This window comes from Gadus chalcogrammus, chromosome 6 (assembly GCF_026213295.1).
Source record: "Gadus chalcogrammus isolate NIFS_2021 chromosome 6, NIFS_Gcha_1.0, whole genome shotgun sequence".
Classification (NCBI taxonomy): Eukaryota; Metazoa; Chordata; class Actinopteri; order Gadiformes; family Gadidae; genus Gadus; species Gadus chalcogrammus.
Window position 1 is genome coordinate 3,306,781 of NC_079417.1, and position 18,081 is coordinate 3,324,861.

General features: G+C 47.1%; 2 protein-coding genes across 2 annotated transcripts in view; one reads left to right on the forward strand and one right to left on the reverse strand.

Moving 5' to 3' along the window:
• Positions 1 to 1,099: 1,099 nt before the first annotated feature.
• On the forward strand, positions 1,100 to 3,766 carry LOC130384504 (ly6/PLAUR domain-containing protein 6-like). Its single transcript, XM_056592724.1, has 3 exons — positions 1,100 to 1,230; positions 2,358 to 2,474; positions 2,905 to 3,766. Exons 1-3 carry the CDS (start codon positions 1,158 to 1,160, stop codon positions 3,117 to 3,119), a joined length of 405 nt encoding a protein of 134 aa, XP_056448699.1. The 5' UTR covers positions 1,100 to 1,157; the 3' UTR covers positions 3,120 to 3,766.
• A 2,818-nt stretch (positions 3,767 to 6,584) lies between these two features.
• Positions 6,585 to 18,081, reverse strand: part of LOC130383751 (focal adhesion kinase 1-like) — a 47,496-nt gene continuing 35,999 nt past the window's right edge. The window contains exons 26-33 of the mRNA XM_056591525.1: positions 17,738 to 17,863; positions 15,631 to 15,693; positions 12,662 to 12,701; positions 9,590 to 9,693; positions 7,886 to 8,041; positions 7,356 to 7,436; positions 7,112 to 7,197; positions 6,585 to 6,724 (exon numbers count right to left, since the gene is read on the reverse strand). Of these exons, the coding sequence (XP_056447500.1) occupies positions 6,598 to 6,724; positions 7,112 to 7,197; positions 7,356 to 7,436; positions 7,886 to 8,041; positions 9,590 to 9,693; positions 12,662 to 12,701; positions 15,631 to 15,693; positions 17,738 to 17,863 (783 nt within the window). The 3' untranslated portion in view covers positions 6,585 to 6,597. The remainder of the gene's footprint in view (positions 6,725 to 7,111; positions 7,198 to 7,355; positions 7,437 to 7,885; positions 8,042 to 9,589; positions 9,694 to 12,661; positions 12,702 to 15,630; positions 15,694 to 17,737; positions 17,864 to 18,081) is intronic.

An 18,081-nucleotide genomic window follows, 5' to 3' on the forward strand; every position in this document is an offset into this window, starting at 1 on the left:
CACCATAATGTCTCTCATGTGCCAGAAGGACTATTTTTCAAATATAGGCCTATATTTTCGGCAATATTTCAAAATTAAGATAAATAAATAAACTTATTATGCTCCTTGGCAACTTGAGGTCAAAAGGTCAACGAGCATAATAAGTTCATTTATTTATTTTCATTGTAGGTGTGTGTGTGTGTGTGTGTGTGTGTGTGTGTGTGTGTGTGTGTGTGTGTGTGTGTGTGTGTGTGTGTGTGTGTGTGTGTGTGTGTGTGTGTGTGTGTGTGTGTGTGTGTGTGTGTGTGTTTGAGTGTGTGTGTATGTGTGTATTGCACCTCTCTCAATGCAAGAACTACATCCTGAGTCACAACAAACACAGAACATTTACCACAAAATCATCCGCACGTATTCGTCTGGGTTACTTTAGGGACACATGTTGGTTACGATTACAAAGATGATTATTGCGTTTCAATACGTTTTCTCAGAAAAAGCCATGTTTCAAATTAATTTACTGAAAGCCAGCTGAGATGCCATGGCACCTCAGTAACAAAGATCCTACCCTAATTGTCTGATTCTAAATGAAGTTTAGTGTGGTGAATTGAGTATGGCTGGAATTTATGACACTTGGTTGACATTTAAACGTCAGTTGATTAATACGTTGAAATCAGGTAGAGAGCCACCCTAAAGAATGCATTATCCACTTTGAATGTTTAGTCTTTATCTTTTTACATTGTCGATTTTTATTAGTCATTCTATTTATCATCGTCTGAGTCTGTATGTGTACGGCTTTGAGCTTATATGTGCTGTTTGTGCTGATATGTATTTATGCTCCCAAGTGCAAGACATATTCACCTTGTGGCAATGAAGGTTTATCTATCTATCTAAAGCGTGACGTACCCAAGAAAATCAGCTTGCACGGGATGTGCTGGCGAATCCGATACAAAGGATAAGTGAAACCAAAACACACTCAAACAATGAGAAGGTATTCACAGAATGCCTTTTTCTTGGATTAGTCGATGATCTGTCATCGCGGGGTGTGCCGTCCAAGAATTAAAAAACAAAAGGAGGACAGACGCACGCACGTAAACATGCACGTGCATCCACACAAACATCTAGACAGCTACTAGTGTGACAGGCAGGTGTAAGAGACAGCAGTCGGTGCCAGTCGTTGCAGGATGTCGGATGCGATGCCTTCCAGTATGAAGATCCTTCTAGGCTTGGGACTGCTCACCCTATTGCTGCCGTCAGGTACATATGACAGGACGCTCTGAGGATTCAGGGGATGATCCGTGTATTGTTGCTATTAGATGTGTTATGTATATCTATATCATTTTATTTCATTCAACTTTATTTTGTTTTCATTCATCAGTCTGAATCCTTTGCTTTTTGGCTCTTGAGGGAATTTTCCCAAGGAGGGATCAATACAGTTTATCTTATTTCTTATCTTAAATATAAATATGTCTCGTACGACAGTGAAGGTTTCTCTCTAGCCTATATCCTAATTTGTGAAGTAGTTTGATGTTTTCTAGAGAATAGTGATCGTAGGAATCGTGTGTTTTATTAAGTGAAGTGCTGCTTCTGTCATGCGTTCCAAGATGCATGCGTCTGACAATCCAATACAAAGAAGGTATGAAATGAACAAAGGTGGAGCAGGCTATTTATATTGAAGCTGTTCTTCTTGATTACAGGCCGAACAGGTTTAGTATGGCGCACTTGGGGGCACTTTCTCTTCCTCCATTGGTTTTGCTACCTTTGACACTTTGATTGGTTTTCTGATTGAGAAGTTAAAAGTATTGTGTGTTGTATAGTTCTCGCGTAAAAAATCAGGCGAGGTTAAGGGTTAGAACATTAAATAATGAATCCTTACAGCATCAATGATCTTGATCATTATATCACTGACTGAGTTAGAAATCCAGAGAAGCTGATCCATAGCATAGCATAGCATCGAATATGTTCCCTGTTTTCAGTGTTAAAGGGGACACAGACAAAGGCCAGGTAGGCATCTGCTATTATGGGAGAGATTTATCATAGGTTTGAAGGAAGTTTAAGCATTATCTGACATAGAAATCTGCCATCACCGATCAAGGTTGATAAGATTCAACTTTACTAATCCGGCTCTGGGGAAATTCCGTTGTAAAGTTCATGTTCGATGTTGCTTCAGTGGTTATTCCTTCACCCCGTACCTTTCTGATCACTACTAGGTTAAGTTTGGTTCGCAACCCTTTGAGACTATATTTGTATCTTCACTATGTGTGTGTGTGTGTGTGTGTGTGTGTGTGTGTGTGTGTGTGTGTGTGTGTGTGTGTGTGTGTGTGTGTGTGTGTGCGTGTGTGTGGACATTGTAACTTAGTATTGCTTTACTCTCATGTCTCCAGCACTGCCTTTGAGTTGCTACGTGTGCAGCACTGCTCCGACCAATGAGCAATGCAACCGGAATAACCAAACCTGCCCGGCATTAGAGAACCGCTGTTTGACCATCATAGACATTCGGGGTAATTATATCTATATAACTACGTGTATTGAACATATATCACGCCTCCATAGTTCATGTGCAACATATGTAGACCATGACTCATGCTTTGTCAATCAAGCGTTAAAGGTAATTTGAGATACAGGTACAATAGAGAAAATCTCTATTACTGGCCTAATTGAAAAGGTTGAATAACATATTTGCCTTCATGGCATTATTAAAAGCATTAAATATATATAATATAATATACATTATATATTATTTCTACATTTTCAATTGAATATTCAAGAAAACATGAAAACATTTTTTCTGGGATGGCATTTTTCCTCATGATTTAGTCTAATAAAAAGAGGGTACTTTAAGTCCCAACACATCACGTTCCATACATTTGTGGTTGCTTTGTACACCGAGTCGAGGCCATATAGGCGTACTAAAGCCCTGTGCTGTCCCAGGCTCCTCCAGGACCATCTCCAAACAGTGTGCCACCGCGTCCACCTGCACGGGCGTTTCTACCACATCGGGGCTGGACGCGAACGGCGACGGCGTCCTGGCAGAATGCTGCAGAAACAGTAACCTCTGTAATGTCAACGGGGCCGGTAGCATCTCCGCACGCAAGGCCCTCCCGGCGCTGTCCCTGCTGGTGCTGCTGGGACTGGTGGCGCAGTAAGACGTTCACAGATGCGCACTTATGCAATACGTCACGTATCGCAAAATGATTTTATCATGGGTGTTACCCACTGTCTTATAATTATATACTTTATCGAATGCTGCTTTGATTCATCATGAGGAAACCAGTTGGACTTGCTAGAAGTTCAACTGGTTTGTTTGGTTTAATCTTTTGATAATGGGAGAACGCAGGTTTTTGAAGCGAGGGACTAGGGTGACCGGAGGAAATGTTGGCCTACAGGACATGGAGCAGAGAGAGGTTAAATAAATAAACACAATTAAATGGAAAAAATAGTGACCAGGTCCCATTGATCACTAGCTGCTGTTTCATTACAGCCCTGATTACTTATTACACACATCAGTTAGTATCGGTGGCTACGTTTTTTTAATTGACTGTTAACCTTTTTACATCATTATTATTTACTTTAAATGTACTTCAATTGAAATGGATGCGTCCTTGGAAAAAATAAATGTGTTGTGAACATCAGCAATATTTGATCATAATTTCACTTGAATACCCTGCTCAGAAATAGGACTTTCAATAAGAATCTTATAAAATATATGTATAAAGATGCAGACACTAAGGAGACCTGCATGTTGGCTGATACTTAATAAAAGCTTCAAACAGACAGAACAGTGGACACTTCATTCTTTTATTATCTTACCCCCCTCCCTCTCTCCAATATAGAGGCCGGGGACGCAAAACAAAATAAAATACAAAACAATAAACAGTGTTTACTAGTATAAGTACTGTACAGGATACCAGTGAATCACAACGGTGGTGCAACGAGAACCGGGGGCGGAGTTACAGCACCAGCGCGTCTCCTCCTCGGGTACAGCAGTGCTGGCAGAGCTCCCCCTGGTGGCCGTTAAGGGTATATATCAACATAGAGAAGAACCAATGGAGGGAGAGGGGGGTTGTTTTGTGCTGCACAGCTTCACCATGACTTCAGTATGATGCCGTCTCTCAACCAGAGCCACGCTGCTTCCAGTTGTGGGGAGGCCTGGTGTGTGTGTGGGATTAGGGGGGGGGGGGGGGGGGGGAGGTTCCCGCCGTGATATCCTGCATGTGTGTGCATGTGCGTGTGTTTGTGTGTGTGTCTGTGGGGGGGGGGGGGGGGGGGGGGGGGATACGACATCATGTAAAAATGGAGGAAAGAAAAAAATAAAGCGCACCGCTATTCCAGTTGGTGTAGTTCCTCCGATTGTAGTCGGGTGCATTGTCTTTGCGCTTGGGGGGGGGGGGGGGGGGGGGTAGCTGTTTGTTTGGGGGGGGGGTTAGGGGGAGGAGGTGCTGGGTTAAAGTGTGTCGCGGCGGTCTGGAAGTCTGTGTAGAGGAGGAGGCGCTCGCTATCGGTCGGAGGACGCAGAGGAAAAGAAACACAAAAGACCCTGACCCTTTGACGGGAGGGTATGATCACCGGTTCCGGGCCCATCCGGGTCATCTCGTCATGGAGCAGACTCCTCCCCCCCCCCCCCCACCACCACCCATCCTCTCATTGGTCCATCTGACCCGGGCGTGGGACGTCCCGCGGTTGTAAAGAGAAGCCGTAGCGATACGGCAGATAGTCATAGCATCAGTGCTCCTGGGTGGATTAATAAACTTATTCTTTATTTTTTTTTTTAATGTTCATCTTCTTCCTCCGAGTCCCGAAAACTGAAAACAAAGCAAAGTGGAAAATCCCTCCTGGAAGATCACAGTGGATCGGCTTCAGCTCGGTGAGCGTGGTGGGAACAGGCTCTGGGCTGGGTTCTGGGGGACAGCGGGTTCCGGTTCTGGCGGGTTCCGGTTCTCCTGAGGTGGAAAGGTCTCAGAGTCTCCCCGGGCGAGGAGAAACCAGAACCAACCAGAACCAACCAGAACCACGGCGCCGTAGTTCTGAGCAAGGGCCAGGCTAGGAGACTAGGAGGAGTGGAGGAGGGGAGGGGAGGAGACGGGGAGGAGAGGAGAGGAGACAGGGAGGAGACAGGGAGGAGACAGGGAGGAGACGAGGTGACGGGGAGGAGAGGAGGGGAGGAGACGGGGAGGAGGGGAGGAGACGAGGAGTCGACGGGGAGACGGGGGCTCGGAGCCTCCGGTCTGCCCGGACTGGGAGGAGTCCTGCCCCCCCAGAGAAGATCGATCACGACCTGAGCGACACGGTGAGGGGAGGGGGGGGGGGGGGGCACGTTCAGATGAAGGCAATAAATAAAGTGATGGGGGGGGAGGGTTGGAAGACAGGAGGGGGGGGGGGGGGGGGGTTGATTGTAGGCTTTAGGTGGAGGCGGTGGGGGTGGGGGTGGGGGTGGAGGTGGTGGGGGTGGGGGTGGAGGTGGAGGTGGTGGGGGTGGAGGTGGTGGGGGTGGGGGTGGAGGTGGTGGGGGTGGGGGTGGGGGTGGAGGTGGAGGTGGTGGGGGTGGGGGTGGAGGTGGTGGGGGTGGGGGTGGAGGTGGTGGGGGTGGGGGTGGAGGTGGGGGTGGGGGTGGGGGTGGGGGTGGGGGATGGTGTGGGGCGAACGTTCAGCCTTTCTGTACGAACCACATTGTCACGTCCCCGTCACCGACGAAGACAACAACAACAACAACGACAACAACGACAACTCAGCCCCCACTTTGTCGTCCAGACATGCCGTTGGGAGCAGGATGAGGGAGGGGTGAGGTATGTCCAACGCAAGGGGAGGACGTCCGATCCAAAGGGGAGGGGTTAAGTTAGCGCTGTATAGCATGGGGCTCATGGTTACGCTTCAGGGTGAATCGTGCACTGGGCCGCGGTCGGGTACAGCCGACAACCGGTTCATAACCGGTTCAAAAACCTCAAGCCATCGGTTGTTGCCGTCGTCACGACAACCAAGTGCCCACAGCTTCTTCTTTTTTTTTTCCCCCCCGACCCCAAGAAGCTGAGAACTCTGGGTATTGCAGTCCCAGTATTATTATGGAACACAATAACTGGATTCCAAAGTGAGGTTGTCCCCGACGATAAAATGTTTTATTCCCAAGTGTTTTCCCTGGTTTGCCGAGTGACCGTGGAGCGTGTGGATCTTGTGTATTTTGGCTCAGTACCACATTGACTCGACAGCCACCCGTCTCCATGGCGACCCTGTTCATTCGCTGGCCCCTTCTCCTTCATTCATCGGTTGAGAATTCCGAGGGCGAGAGAGGTGGTCGGCGTTCCCTGATGTGGGAGCGTCGCGCCGGCGGCTTCGGAGGTCTTCTGGCTCCGCCCCCGACCGCCAGAGTTCGCGGCGGGCGGGCGGGCGGGCGGACGAAGACGACGTTCAATCTTTTAAGGTTCCCCCTCTCGCCGGCCGCGAACCTCCGAGACCACAGAAGAAGAGCCCGCTTTACATATTACAGACGACTCAGCCGGGTGTCCTTAGAGCATCAGGTAGTCTTTTGTTTATAGTCCTTTAGGAACGCGCGCGTGGAGCGTCGGTACGTTCCTGGCCCCCCCGGGGGAGGGGGGGGGTGGGGGGGGGGGGGGGGGCTGAAGAGGGCGGGGGCTAGTGCGGACGGGCCAGCGACATCATCTTGAGCCGCGATTGGTCGATCACGTCCAGCAGGTTCTTGGCGTCGACGGCGAGGGCGTGTGCGGCCGTCAGCATCTGCCTCTTGTAGTCCTGCTGCAGGCTGGGGGGCAGAGGGGCGGGACCAGAGGGTTTAGAGAGCGTGTGATTGGTCGATAAAGGATGAGGCGTGAGGAAGAGACCACCGAACTTGATGATGATCGCTTGGGGCGCAATCCTTTGGATATATTAATTAACAATACGTTTCTCTAAGCATTTTACGACTATTTTAAGCCGATTAATTTGGTATACAAGTAAAAAATAAATGGAGACAAATCTGTGATTGTTTAAATCCAGTAGATGAGCATCAGATATTAGCACACATTTTATTTCACAGCATACATTTGTGTAAGTGAGTATTTTTCAATATAATGTTTTCTACACACTAATGCGTGGAAGCAACACATTAGTACTTCTCTACTGGTTAAGATCCTGGAGTCTCTGTACCCACCTGGTCATCACATACTGCTGGGCTAGCTTCATCTTGCTAATGAGTTCTGCCAGGTCAGAGTTCAACAGCTTCTGGGCCATCTCGATCTGCATTGGATTGAAAACCACAGACTTAATGGAGTATTGATGTGGAGTCTATTGAGGAGGTGGTTGAGAATGTCACATTGCTGCCACCAGGGGGAGATGTAGCAATTCAGAGTCTTTGTGTGTCTTTGTGTGTGAGTGTGCGTGTGCGTGTGCGGTACCTCTCTGTGTGTGCAGGCAGGGAGTTGAGGGTAAGTCTCCTCCACTGTCGCCAGCAGTGTCCTCAACGCGAGGCCTACGTCCTGAGGAACAACAAACACAGAACCTTTACCACAGATTCAGCCACAGGTTTTCATCTGGGTAACTTTAGGGACCCGTGTTTGTTAAAGGTGACATATTAAACCACCGGGTGTGAGCGTGAGTCCAGCACTTGTGATGTCAGTAAAGGCAATTTTCAGAACGGCTTGGAACGGCTAATCACTCCTAATGGTGTAATACGTCACCTTTAAGATAACAAAAACTGTGATTGCGCTACAATACGTTTCGTCCGAAAAAGCCACGTTCCGAGGCCTTTAATGTGCTCCAGCTTCGACGATATCGTCAGAACTCAACATATGACACAGTGGAGAAAAAGCATATCAACGTTTAGAGACGTTCAACGCCAGGCGGACATTTGAACAGCAGCGTAGAGGGTGAGGAGGGTGAGGAGGGTGAGGAGGGTGAGGAGGGGGGGGGACGGAGCGCGTCTCACCTTCACCATGGGGACGTACTCCTCCGGGGGCGCCGGCTGGATCTTACTGGACATCTCGATCACGGCCTTGACCAGGCCCGTCACGTTCTCGTACACCTTGTCGTTGGAGCGGTCCAGGTTGGCGGTGGGGGGGGGGCTGATCTCCTGGGGCTGCAGCTGGAGCACAACACGGTGTGGGGGGGGGGTGGGGGCAACACCACAAAGCAAGGGCAACACCACAAATTAGAAAAGGTCCCAGGCTAGACGTGGAGAGACGGTGTTCAGAATTTGCGGCGATCTAAAGGTTGTTGATTTTCAAAGTGCTTCGCCGATCGTCGGGTAGAATAATTAACATCACTTTGAGGACATCATACAGGGCCAAGATCATGAGGCACTGGGATAATTAATGAACATTCATTATTAATTATTAATACATTGATTAAAAAGGTATGGCTGCGATGAAAGGGTTTGGGTTTTCAAGCACTACGTGATCCGACGACGGGATTACACACTCACAGCAGAAGAGGCTGGGTCCGTTTGAACCTTTAGATGGCAGCAAACTCATCGAGGACTAGTGTGCAAATTAGACTACAGAAAAATTGACAAGCAATGAAATTACCAAAATGTAGATGAGTGATGGACGGAGTTTCACTCTGCATAATCATTGCTAAACTCGAGAATAGGGATAATTGTAGCAATGTTTGCAGACAGGAAGCCTTCAACCGGAATGAATGACGGTTTAGATCTACATGATGTGATCCGAGAGCTGCCACTAAGCCAGGCTTAGATATACAGACAGTTAGCCCTCTACTGTCTTCATAGTTCACATGCACAGATCCAGAAGGCGGAGAATCAATTATTGTCGCACAGAACACAAACAAAAGATTAACAAAATTGCATCGCCTCCTGCTTCATTTCCCCCCACCCTTCCTGCACGCACACACACACACACACACACACACACACACACACACACACACACACACACACACACACACACACACACACACACACACACACACACACACACACACACACACACCAAATGCCCGGTGTACAAAGTCTACAGCCGCACTTTTCATTCATAAATTGAATATGACGGAAGAGCACTCCAATCGAAAGAGTGAATGAATCAACGCTTGACGAAGACGCCTTAAACCAGAGTAGGGCTGTCTTCAGGAGGAGAGGGGACACAGCGAAGGAGGCGTGAGGATCCGTGAGTGCTAGTCGGCTGGTCTGATTAGGATGCTTCATTGGCAGCTAGTTGACCCACACAGCAGGCATCATGAATGGGTGAGGAGGGTTAGGCCATTGATGGTTGGATGATCGGGGTTAAGTGATCGAATAAGAGGAGGAGGAGAAGCTACGACTAAATTAACTAGGACCCTAGTGGAACACGCGCGCGCACACACACACACACACACACACACACACACACACACACACACACACACACACACACACACACAAGGCCGCTTACCCGCCAGGGCTGGGGTGAACAGAAAATCAGAAGGGGGGGGGGGGGGGGGGGGTGCAGGGAGCAAGCCAAAGGAAAAGAAGATAAAAGGAAAATATTAACGTTATTTATGAAATTGTGCGTTTAGAAGAGCAAAACAAGTTGAACTCGGAGAAGGCAGCATTGGCTGTTTCAACTTTAACACACACGCACACACGTGTGTGTGTGTGTGTGTGTGTGCGTGCGCGTGCATGCGTGCGTGTGTGTACCTTGAGCCCGTCGTTGTAGCTATCCCCAGAGCTCAGACATGCCAGGCTCCCAAGGTGTCCGGGAGCTCCAGGTCGGGGAGGCTTCTTGGGGGGGGCTGCATGCTCTTCAACAACAACAACAACAACAACAACAACATCATCATCATCCACAACAGTCGTAGAGTTATGAGCACCCCAGTAATGAAGATGCATGAGTAAGAACCCGACAGTAATATAGCGTCTAGTGTCGCCATCTGGAACACTGCGGGTTTGCATCTCCTTTTAATTAGCAAGTCGACTAAGAACAGACACAAATATTTATGTTCCTTTGGGGCCCTGATCGCGTTCGCCTGGTCCACGATGAGACAATCCCGTCTTTTAGAGTCAGAAAGTGTTTAAGTTGATTATTATCACACGAGTAAACAGTATTCTGGAAGCATGAATCTGACAGTGGATTGAGGACCAGAGGCGTCGTCAGCCCCTTTTTACTGGGGCACGTGCCCCAGTAAAAGTCTCCAGTGCCCCAGTAAAATTCCATTGATCATTATTAAATTCATCTGCAGAAGCGCCGCTCTCGCTATGGAATCGGCAGGATTCATCAAGTGCATCTCCTGCTGCCTCGGGAGTCTTCAGTCGAGCCTGCCTCTTACCAGCCAATCAAAAAACGAAAGGGGCTACATAAAAGCCAATCAGAAAATAGCCCTATTGTATCTGGGTAAGATTTAACGCAACAACCAATGAAAAAAAAGTTATTTACGGATTCGTCCACGTGACTCTTCTGAAAGTGTGTAAAGTATGACCAAGTGTTTCTTTCTGTTCAATAGTCTAGATAGAACTTTATCAATCCCCTGTAGGAGAAATTTGTTAATAAAACAATAATGGTAAAAAAAATAAGGAATCTCCCACTTCCGGCTTCCATGAAAGAGAACCATACTAATTCACACAATAGCGTTGATGCAAATCTAGCATTAAAGGTTAATTTAAGGAAGTTCTCTCCAGTCACGCTGAAACTAGTTTGCTAGTAGTAGCGCTTTAATTTGCAGTGTAAGAGAATTCTGGGAAATCTGAATGCTGACAAAATTCTCAGAATTCTGACACTGCAATTTATTTGCACGCTACGACTAGTGAACTACTTTAAAAAAAAACTCGACACTGCGACCAGGCGACAAATTACTGGTGAGAACCTTCTTAAATGAACCTTTAATGCTGGATTTAATTATCAGAATTCGGATTTTATCCAAGTATTCTGACTTTATTATCAGAATGCTGAATTTTATCTCACAATTCAGAGTTTATTAGCCTATTAGATTTCTGAATTAAAATTCTTGTGATGAATAATCTACATTTGTACAGTTGATGTGCAGCACTTTAATTCCCGTCAACTATGTTTTCTAACACCAGCATTTCCACAACTATGCTCATGTTCGTGACTGCTATACAAAACCATTTATAGTGCATCTATTTTTCTGCTGGGTAGTGATAGTCGCCCTAAATGCAGCTTTAATTTGGGCTCTGATTCTGAATAAATGCCGCTGCTGAACTGTGTGAATAAATAAAGGGAACTGAAATCTAAAGAAGACACGTGGTTTTGATGTACCGTGAATTCCAGCTGAAAGTGGAACATTGCTGCCTTCAGGGGAAATTAATGTAACCTAGGCATATTGTAAGTAGCTTTCAATTCCTTGTTTTTTTGTTGATCATGTTTCGTTGGAAACCACGGGAGCTGGAAAAAGCCCAGAGTAAGTCATCTCCTTTTTTAACGTTACAACAAATTCACAACTTGTTTGACACAAACAATGACAACTTGATTGCTGTTAAAGAATGTTGCCCACATAATTAGCACCAGTTTTTCAATACTGAGCGTCTGTAGCCTGTAGTTTTATAGCACACGCACGCACACACACACACACACACACACACACACACACACACACACACACACACACACACACACACACACACACACACACACACACACACACACACACACACACACACACACACACACACACACACACACCATGCGTGCACGCACACACGCGGAAAATGAATAATGAATGAAAAATTGTCTGTCTTCAAAACTTGAGGAAGTTTTAGACAAAAACTTCCTTAACACAAAAAAGGAAATTATGGATATACAGGGTGTTTTTAACATACTGGATCCAACAATGATCCCAACATTGACACAGATAATTCAGATCATTGCACTCACAATTCCTGTAAACAGTTGTAGTTGTGAGCGATCTTTCAGTGTGTCGAGAAGGCTCCACAACTGGCTTAGGTCAACCATGGGGCAAGGAAGGCTTCACCAACTTTCTCTTTTGTCCATTGAAAAGGAGCAACTATTCAAAGTGAGTCAAAGCCACGTTATTGACCGCTTTGCCACCATGAAGGCGCGGCGATACAGCTTAATAGTGAAAAAATAATCATTTAAAAAGGCTCTATGCAGTAGTGTATGGCCTTATTTAGTTTAATTTAAGAGCTTTGATGGTTCTATAACATTTTCCAGGTTGATTGGTGGCAATGAGCCACCTCACCTTAAGTCAGAAATTCTATTAGTTTTAAACCTTGTTTCTTGCCTTTTTAGTACATGTCGTTCTGGCAAAATTATGCTGTTTCCACACAGCTTCTAAATAAATATAGATGTGTAGACTTCTCCTGATAAAGAGGTGAAGGTCATAAAGAGACTTTTTGTTTATTTGTCAGTTACCTTATTTGTAAATCTTTGAGATGTGTATGTGTTTAAATAAATATAATTGTACGGTACTCATGAATCCATCTTTGCGTCTTTACCTTTACCAGTGCTATAAAATATCCTACAGTATGACAGTGACAACAATTTTGAAGCTCGTACATACCCTTCTGTATCCATATATTTCATATTGTGCACACGTAAAAAAAAATGTTGGCAGTTGGGGGCCTGTGCCCCAGTAAAACTCTAGGTCTAGCAACGCCCCTGTTGAGGACTATACTAGTTATACTATACTGAGTTATCTGTTTGTTTACGAATATCCAAATACAATTAAACCAATTTGAATACGAGTACTTGTGTGTCGGTAGTTGTGAGTTCAGGGACTTGTAAAGTAATATTACCTTGCTTTCCAACCGGCTGGTAGATGTGCTGATTCCCCGTCTGCACAAAGAAATGAAACAAAGCAAAAGACAGAACAATAAAAGTTAGCAAACGTCCCTGAAGCAGCGACCCAACAGCATCTACGGTGAACTTACACAAAACATTGTTGTTTTACGTTCTTATACTTTGCATACGTTTGAAATGCACTAAATTATTTCAACAGTGGATGACCCAGAAAAACTCATTTTTGAATACAACTTCGTACCACAACGTACACGGCACATGGTACAGAATCAGTTTGGTCCGTTTGAAAACCAACTGAACAGTTCAGCCCGTCTTTCAGTTTGAGCGCCCTGTGCTCCTGAGGCCGACCGCGGCGCTATAAGAGGGTTGTGGGGGCCCGCCCGGCCCCTATGGGTGCAGGCCCCTATGGGTGCAGGCCCCTATGGGTGCAGGCCCCTATGGGTGCAGGCCCCTATGGGTGCAGGCCCGGCAGTCCTCCACACAGCGCCCCAGAACCCCGAGGACAGTTCTTGGTGGCGTCGTGGTGTTGTGGTCTGAGAGCCAACAACACCACCCAAAATACTGCACAGCAGCTGTACACACACACACACGGACACAAGTGTACACAAACACACACACACACACACACAAACACGGACACAAGTGTACACACACACACACACACACACACACACACACACACACACACACACACACACACACACACACACACACACACACACACACACACACACACACACACACAAACACACACACACACGTGTACACACACACACACACACACACACACACACACGGACACTAGTGTACACACACACACACACACACACACACACACACGCACACACACACACAAGTGTACATACACACACACACACATGGACACAAGTGTACACATACACACACACACAAATGGACACAAGTGTACACACACACACACACGGACACAAGTGTAAACACACACACACACATGGACACAAGTGTACACACACACGGACACACACACACACACACACACACACACACACACACACACACACACACACACACACACACACACACACACACACACACACACACACACACACACACACACACACACACACTCACACGCACACACACACACACACACACACTCCTAAAGAGCAATATTCAGATGAACACACACACAGATTGCAATAAACGTCAACCCACTTCCAAACCGACTCTCAAATCACACGCACGGAGACACACACAGAAAGGACATATTTTCACCCCCACCACAAACCACAGTCATCCAATGGGAGGCGGACAAGTAGTGAAATGAATTGCAGAGCCAGAAATATCTCGCCCAGGAAACATCAGGCTCCCACCGAGAAGCAAGCATGCTGAAGGCAGAGGCTGCTACTGCTGCCTTGCTCAAGGCCTATGCGCCACAACCACGGTCCTCCGCCAAGAGAGCATCACGTCACATTCATAAAGCAGACCCTACTTACAAAGCGACTCACATTCAACAACGAAGACACAACCCAAAAAAGGGCAAGAATCATGAGAGTTCAAACAATTGGCGTCCACCAGTAGAAACAATCAAAACAATAACGAGGTATGATATCGAGGCTCGTCGACCTACACTCAAGTTCAACATAAGATTTACATGGATTTTTTTTTGTATGTGACCTGTTTGTCGAACCGTTGGCTTAACCATGTTTATGACAGCAGTTGATGTAAATAAATGATTACATTGATATAAATCATGAAATTAATAAAGGCTTGGCTTCAAATCACACAGCAGACTGAAGCGTTGGCAGCTTTTGATTCGAGCTAGCACAACGGTTTCCCTGTGGCTAACACTTCGAGGAGGGGAGGGCGAGACAGCTCCTCCGTTTTGCAAAAGCACTCTAATAATAACTGCAAATGCTGTGGGAATCTAATGACCCCCATATTTCTGACCCTGACCATCACCTCTAAAGGGGGGGGGGGGGCACTTCCTGTGTATAAATCCCCCGTCCTTATCAAAGTCAACACAGCTGAGCGATAGACGCACCAATCAGGAAACATACATGCATTTCAGAGTTTATCTGCATCAGGGAACACAAACATGTCCAAAGAAAAATGAAATATCTTTGCTACATTTATGGAGGGGAAATGCGTGGCAAAACATGTTTTTCTAAACATATTAAAAGCCTTCCGTCCGGTAATTTTTCTTAAGTTTAGTCTTAGGTTTTTATCCCCAGACAATACAAACACGAGATTGGTTGATAGAATAGCACAGACAGCAGCCGATAAACACAGCCTTGCTTGGTTGACAATATTAAGCAACCACTATGCATGTTTAAAGATGACCACCTGTTAAGATGGAGCTCAGAGCTGATATTAATTGATACTTCTCAAAGGGAACAATTTGACAAATCAAATTCCCCCTTCCACAAAAAAAGTTAATCAACCGTGTGATTGATCCTTGAAAGAGTTGATGCTAGAACAATGATTTTTATTCAGTCTTAAAGTGCATCCTCTTGGTTCACGAACACACTTCAGTTCTGCTTTAATAGGATGTTCAGCACCTACCACACAGACAGACACTATCTCATCAATGGGTAGCACTAGTGTTAGGAGAGAGAGAGAGAGAGAGAGAGAGAGAGAGAGAGAGAGAGAGAGAGAGAGAGAGAGAGAGAGAGAGAGAGAGAGAGAGAGAGAGAGACAGAGAGAGACAGAGACAGAGAGAGAGAGAGGGAGAGGGAGAGGGAGAGGGAGAGGGAGAGGGAGCAGAGAACGGAATAGAGAGAACGAGAGAGAGAGAGAGAACAGGAACGAGAGAGAGAGAGAAGAGGAAAGAGAGAGAACAAGAGAGTGCGACCGAGAGATCGACAATGAGCGAGAGAAAAAGAGAAGGTGAATGAGCGCGAGAACGAGAAAGAGACAGAATGAGATTGAGAGAGAGGAAGAGCAGGAGAGAGAGGGGGAGAGAGCGAGAGGGGGAGTGACCTACCGGTGGTTGCAGTCCGGAGTCCTCTCGGTCCAGACTTCCACGAGAGCTTCTGGTGTCTGGCTTCTAGACACAAACACACCCAGTTAGAGTTGGCAGATATCAGACACGTCTTTGTCATGTTATACAAACTAAAACAATTACTAAAAAAACAATAACTATGCACTATTTCATTTAAACCATTATATTCTAAACCGTGCCTTATTATTAAAATCTGGACTTTATTATTTGTAAAAATGTGGACCACAGAAAAGCAATATAATTTGATAACATTGTATCAAACGAAAATTTGTTTTAGTATTCCATAAAATAAAATTAGGATAAGAATGAGACAATCGCTGCTCTTCGGTCTCAATGATCGACAGAACAACCACATCAAAACGTTTCTGCGTGGAGCACAGCAGGTTAATGAATGAGCAAACGAACCAGGGAGACGCATGAAAACAACATGATGCCATTCGTTTGGGTCCGAAACCAAACAAATACAAGGACGTACATGCATCGACAAACACGCCGTTTCACTGGGCACAACCCGACAATGAAACCCGAACACATGTTGTACACATAGACAAACACACACACTCTTCTCCTACCAGCCTTCCTAGACAGGACTTGAAAACCAGCATGTTAAAAGATCTTGTTACGTCCCAAATTGCTTCCCTCCGGAGAATCTTTTCTTCTCTGCTGTAGTTCTGCTCTCTGAGCCGACCGCAGGACTACAGGGAGAACACTTTTAAGACGTCGCTGCAACTTTCCTGTGCTTATATTGGATACTGGCTCACAAAAACTAAGAGAGAGGGAGGGGGAGGGAGAGGGAGTGAGAGGGAGAGGCAGCGAGAGAGGCATGAGGGAGTGAGAGAGAGAGAAAGGCAAGGCGAGAGAGAGGAAGGGAGTACGAGAGAGAGAGGCAGGACGGGGGTGAGAGAGGGAGGGGGAGAGAGAGTGAGTGAGAGGGAGAGGCAGCGAGAGAGGCAGGAAGAGGGTGAGAGAGGGAGAGATGCAGGGAGAGGGAGAGAGAGGCATGGCGAGAGAGACCCAGGGGGCGAGGCGAGCGAGGGAGAAACGGGGGAGCCAGTAACCCGGACCCTCGAGCCTGTGGGCATAACTACCCTGATTTCCCAAGTCGATCCTTTTCAACCCGCCCCCCCCCCCCCCCCCCAGCCCCCCCATGGATGCTCAGGTAATGACGGAGCCCTTCCCCTAACTAACTAGCTTGGCTGTTCTCTCTCTAATTTAAAACACTAACTACATCTCTCTCTCTCTCTCTCTCTCTCTCTCTCTCTCTCTCTCTCTCTCTCTCTCTCTCTCTCTCTCTCTCTCTCTCTCTCTCTCTCTCTCTCTCTCTCTCTCTCTCTCTCTCTCTCTCTCTCTCTCTCTCTCTCTCTCTCTCACACACTTGTGCTACAGCATATTGCCAAAATAACAAATAATATTTCTCATGTGTTTGACGTATTTAATCGCTATTTAATTGTTTAACGAGGCGATGGGGTTCAATCAAAAGTTGATGGAATCTCGCATTCCTCCAAAACGCGCTCCACCACAGTATTACTCCTCCTGCCGTAAAGAGAAGCGTCCCTTACTGTGCGTCCAGACTGATTCACCACCTCTATATAAGCGACACGCCAAAACCCAGGACGTAGCAAACTCCCAGCGACTCGCCTGCTCAGAAATACCTCCACCAAAAAACAACTCTGTGGTCATCTCCACTCTTGGCAGAGAAGTGGTGCTGAGGAACCGAACCAGCAACCCATCCTCTGACCACAGGCTGCGCGAAACACAGCAGCTCCGCTCGAAGCCTGACAGAAACACGGGGCGCTCTGTGACGACCTCGTCAGGCCAGCCCCTGATTGGCCGGTGTGCCGGAGTGTTAAGTTAAGTTATCCTTTATTGTCCCTCTTTTTGGGGAGCAGGTTGGGGGTTTCAGATGCCTTGCTCAAGGGCACCTCATCCCTGGATGAGGACGTAGGAGAGTACTACCCCCCCCGTCCACATCTGAGTTTTGACTACCGGTCGGGATTCGAACCGGCCACCCTCCGGTCACCGGTCCAAGTCCTTAACCAGTAGGCCGTGGACGTGCAGTCGTGTGGGGTCGTGTAAGGCCGTGTGTTACCAGCAGCCTCTCCTCCTGCTCCAGCCACCTGCGGTCGTCCTCCATCTGCTGCTGCTGAATCAACAGCTGGTCCTCCCGTAGGAGGCACGGCTGGCCCACACAGGGCAGCATGTCTAACGCAGGGTCCTACACGCACACACACACACACACACACAGGCACACAGACACAGACACACACACACGCAGGCACAGACACAGACACACACACACAGACACGCAGGCACACACACAGACACACACACACGCAGGCAGACACACACACACACACAGACACGCACACACACAGACACACACACACGCACACGCAGACAAAGGCAAGCGGAGACACACGCACAAAACGTCAC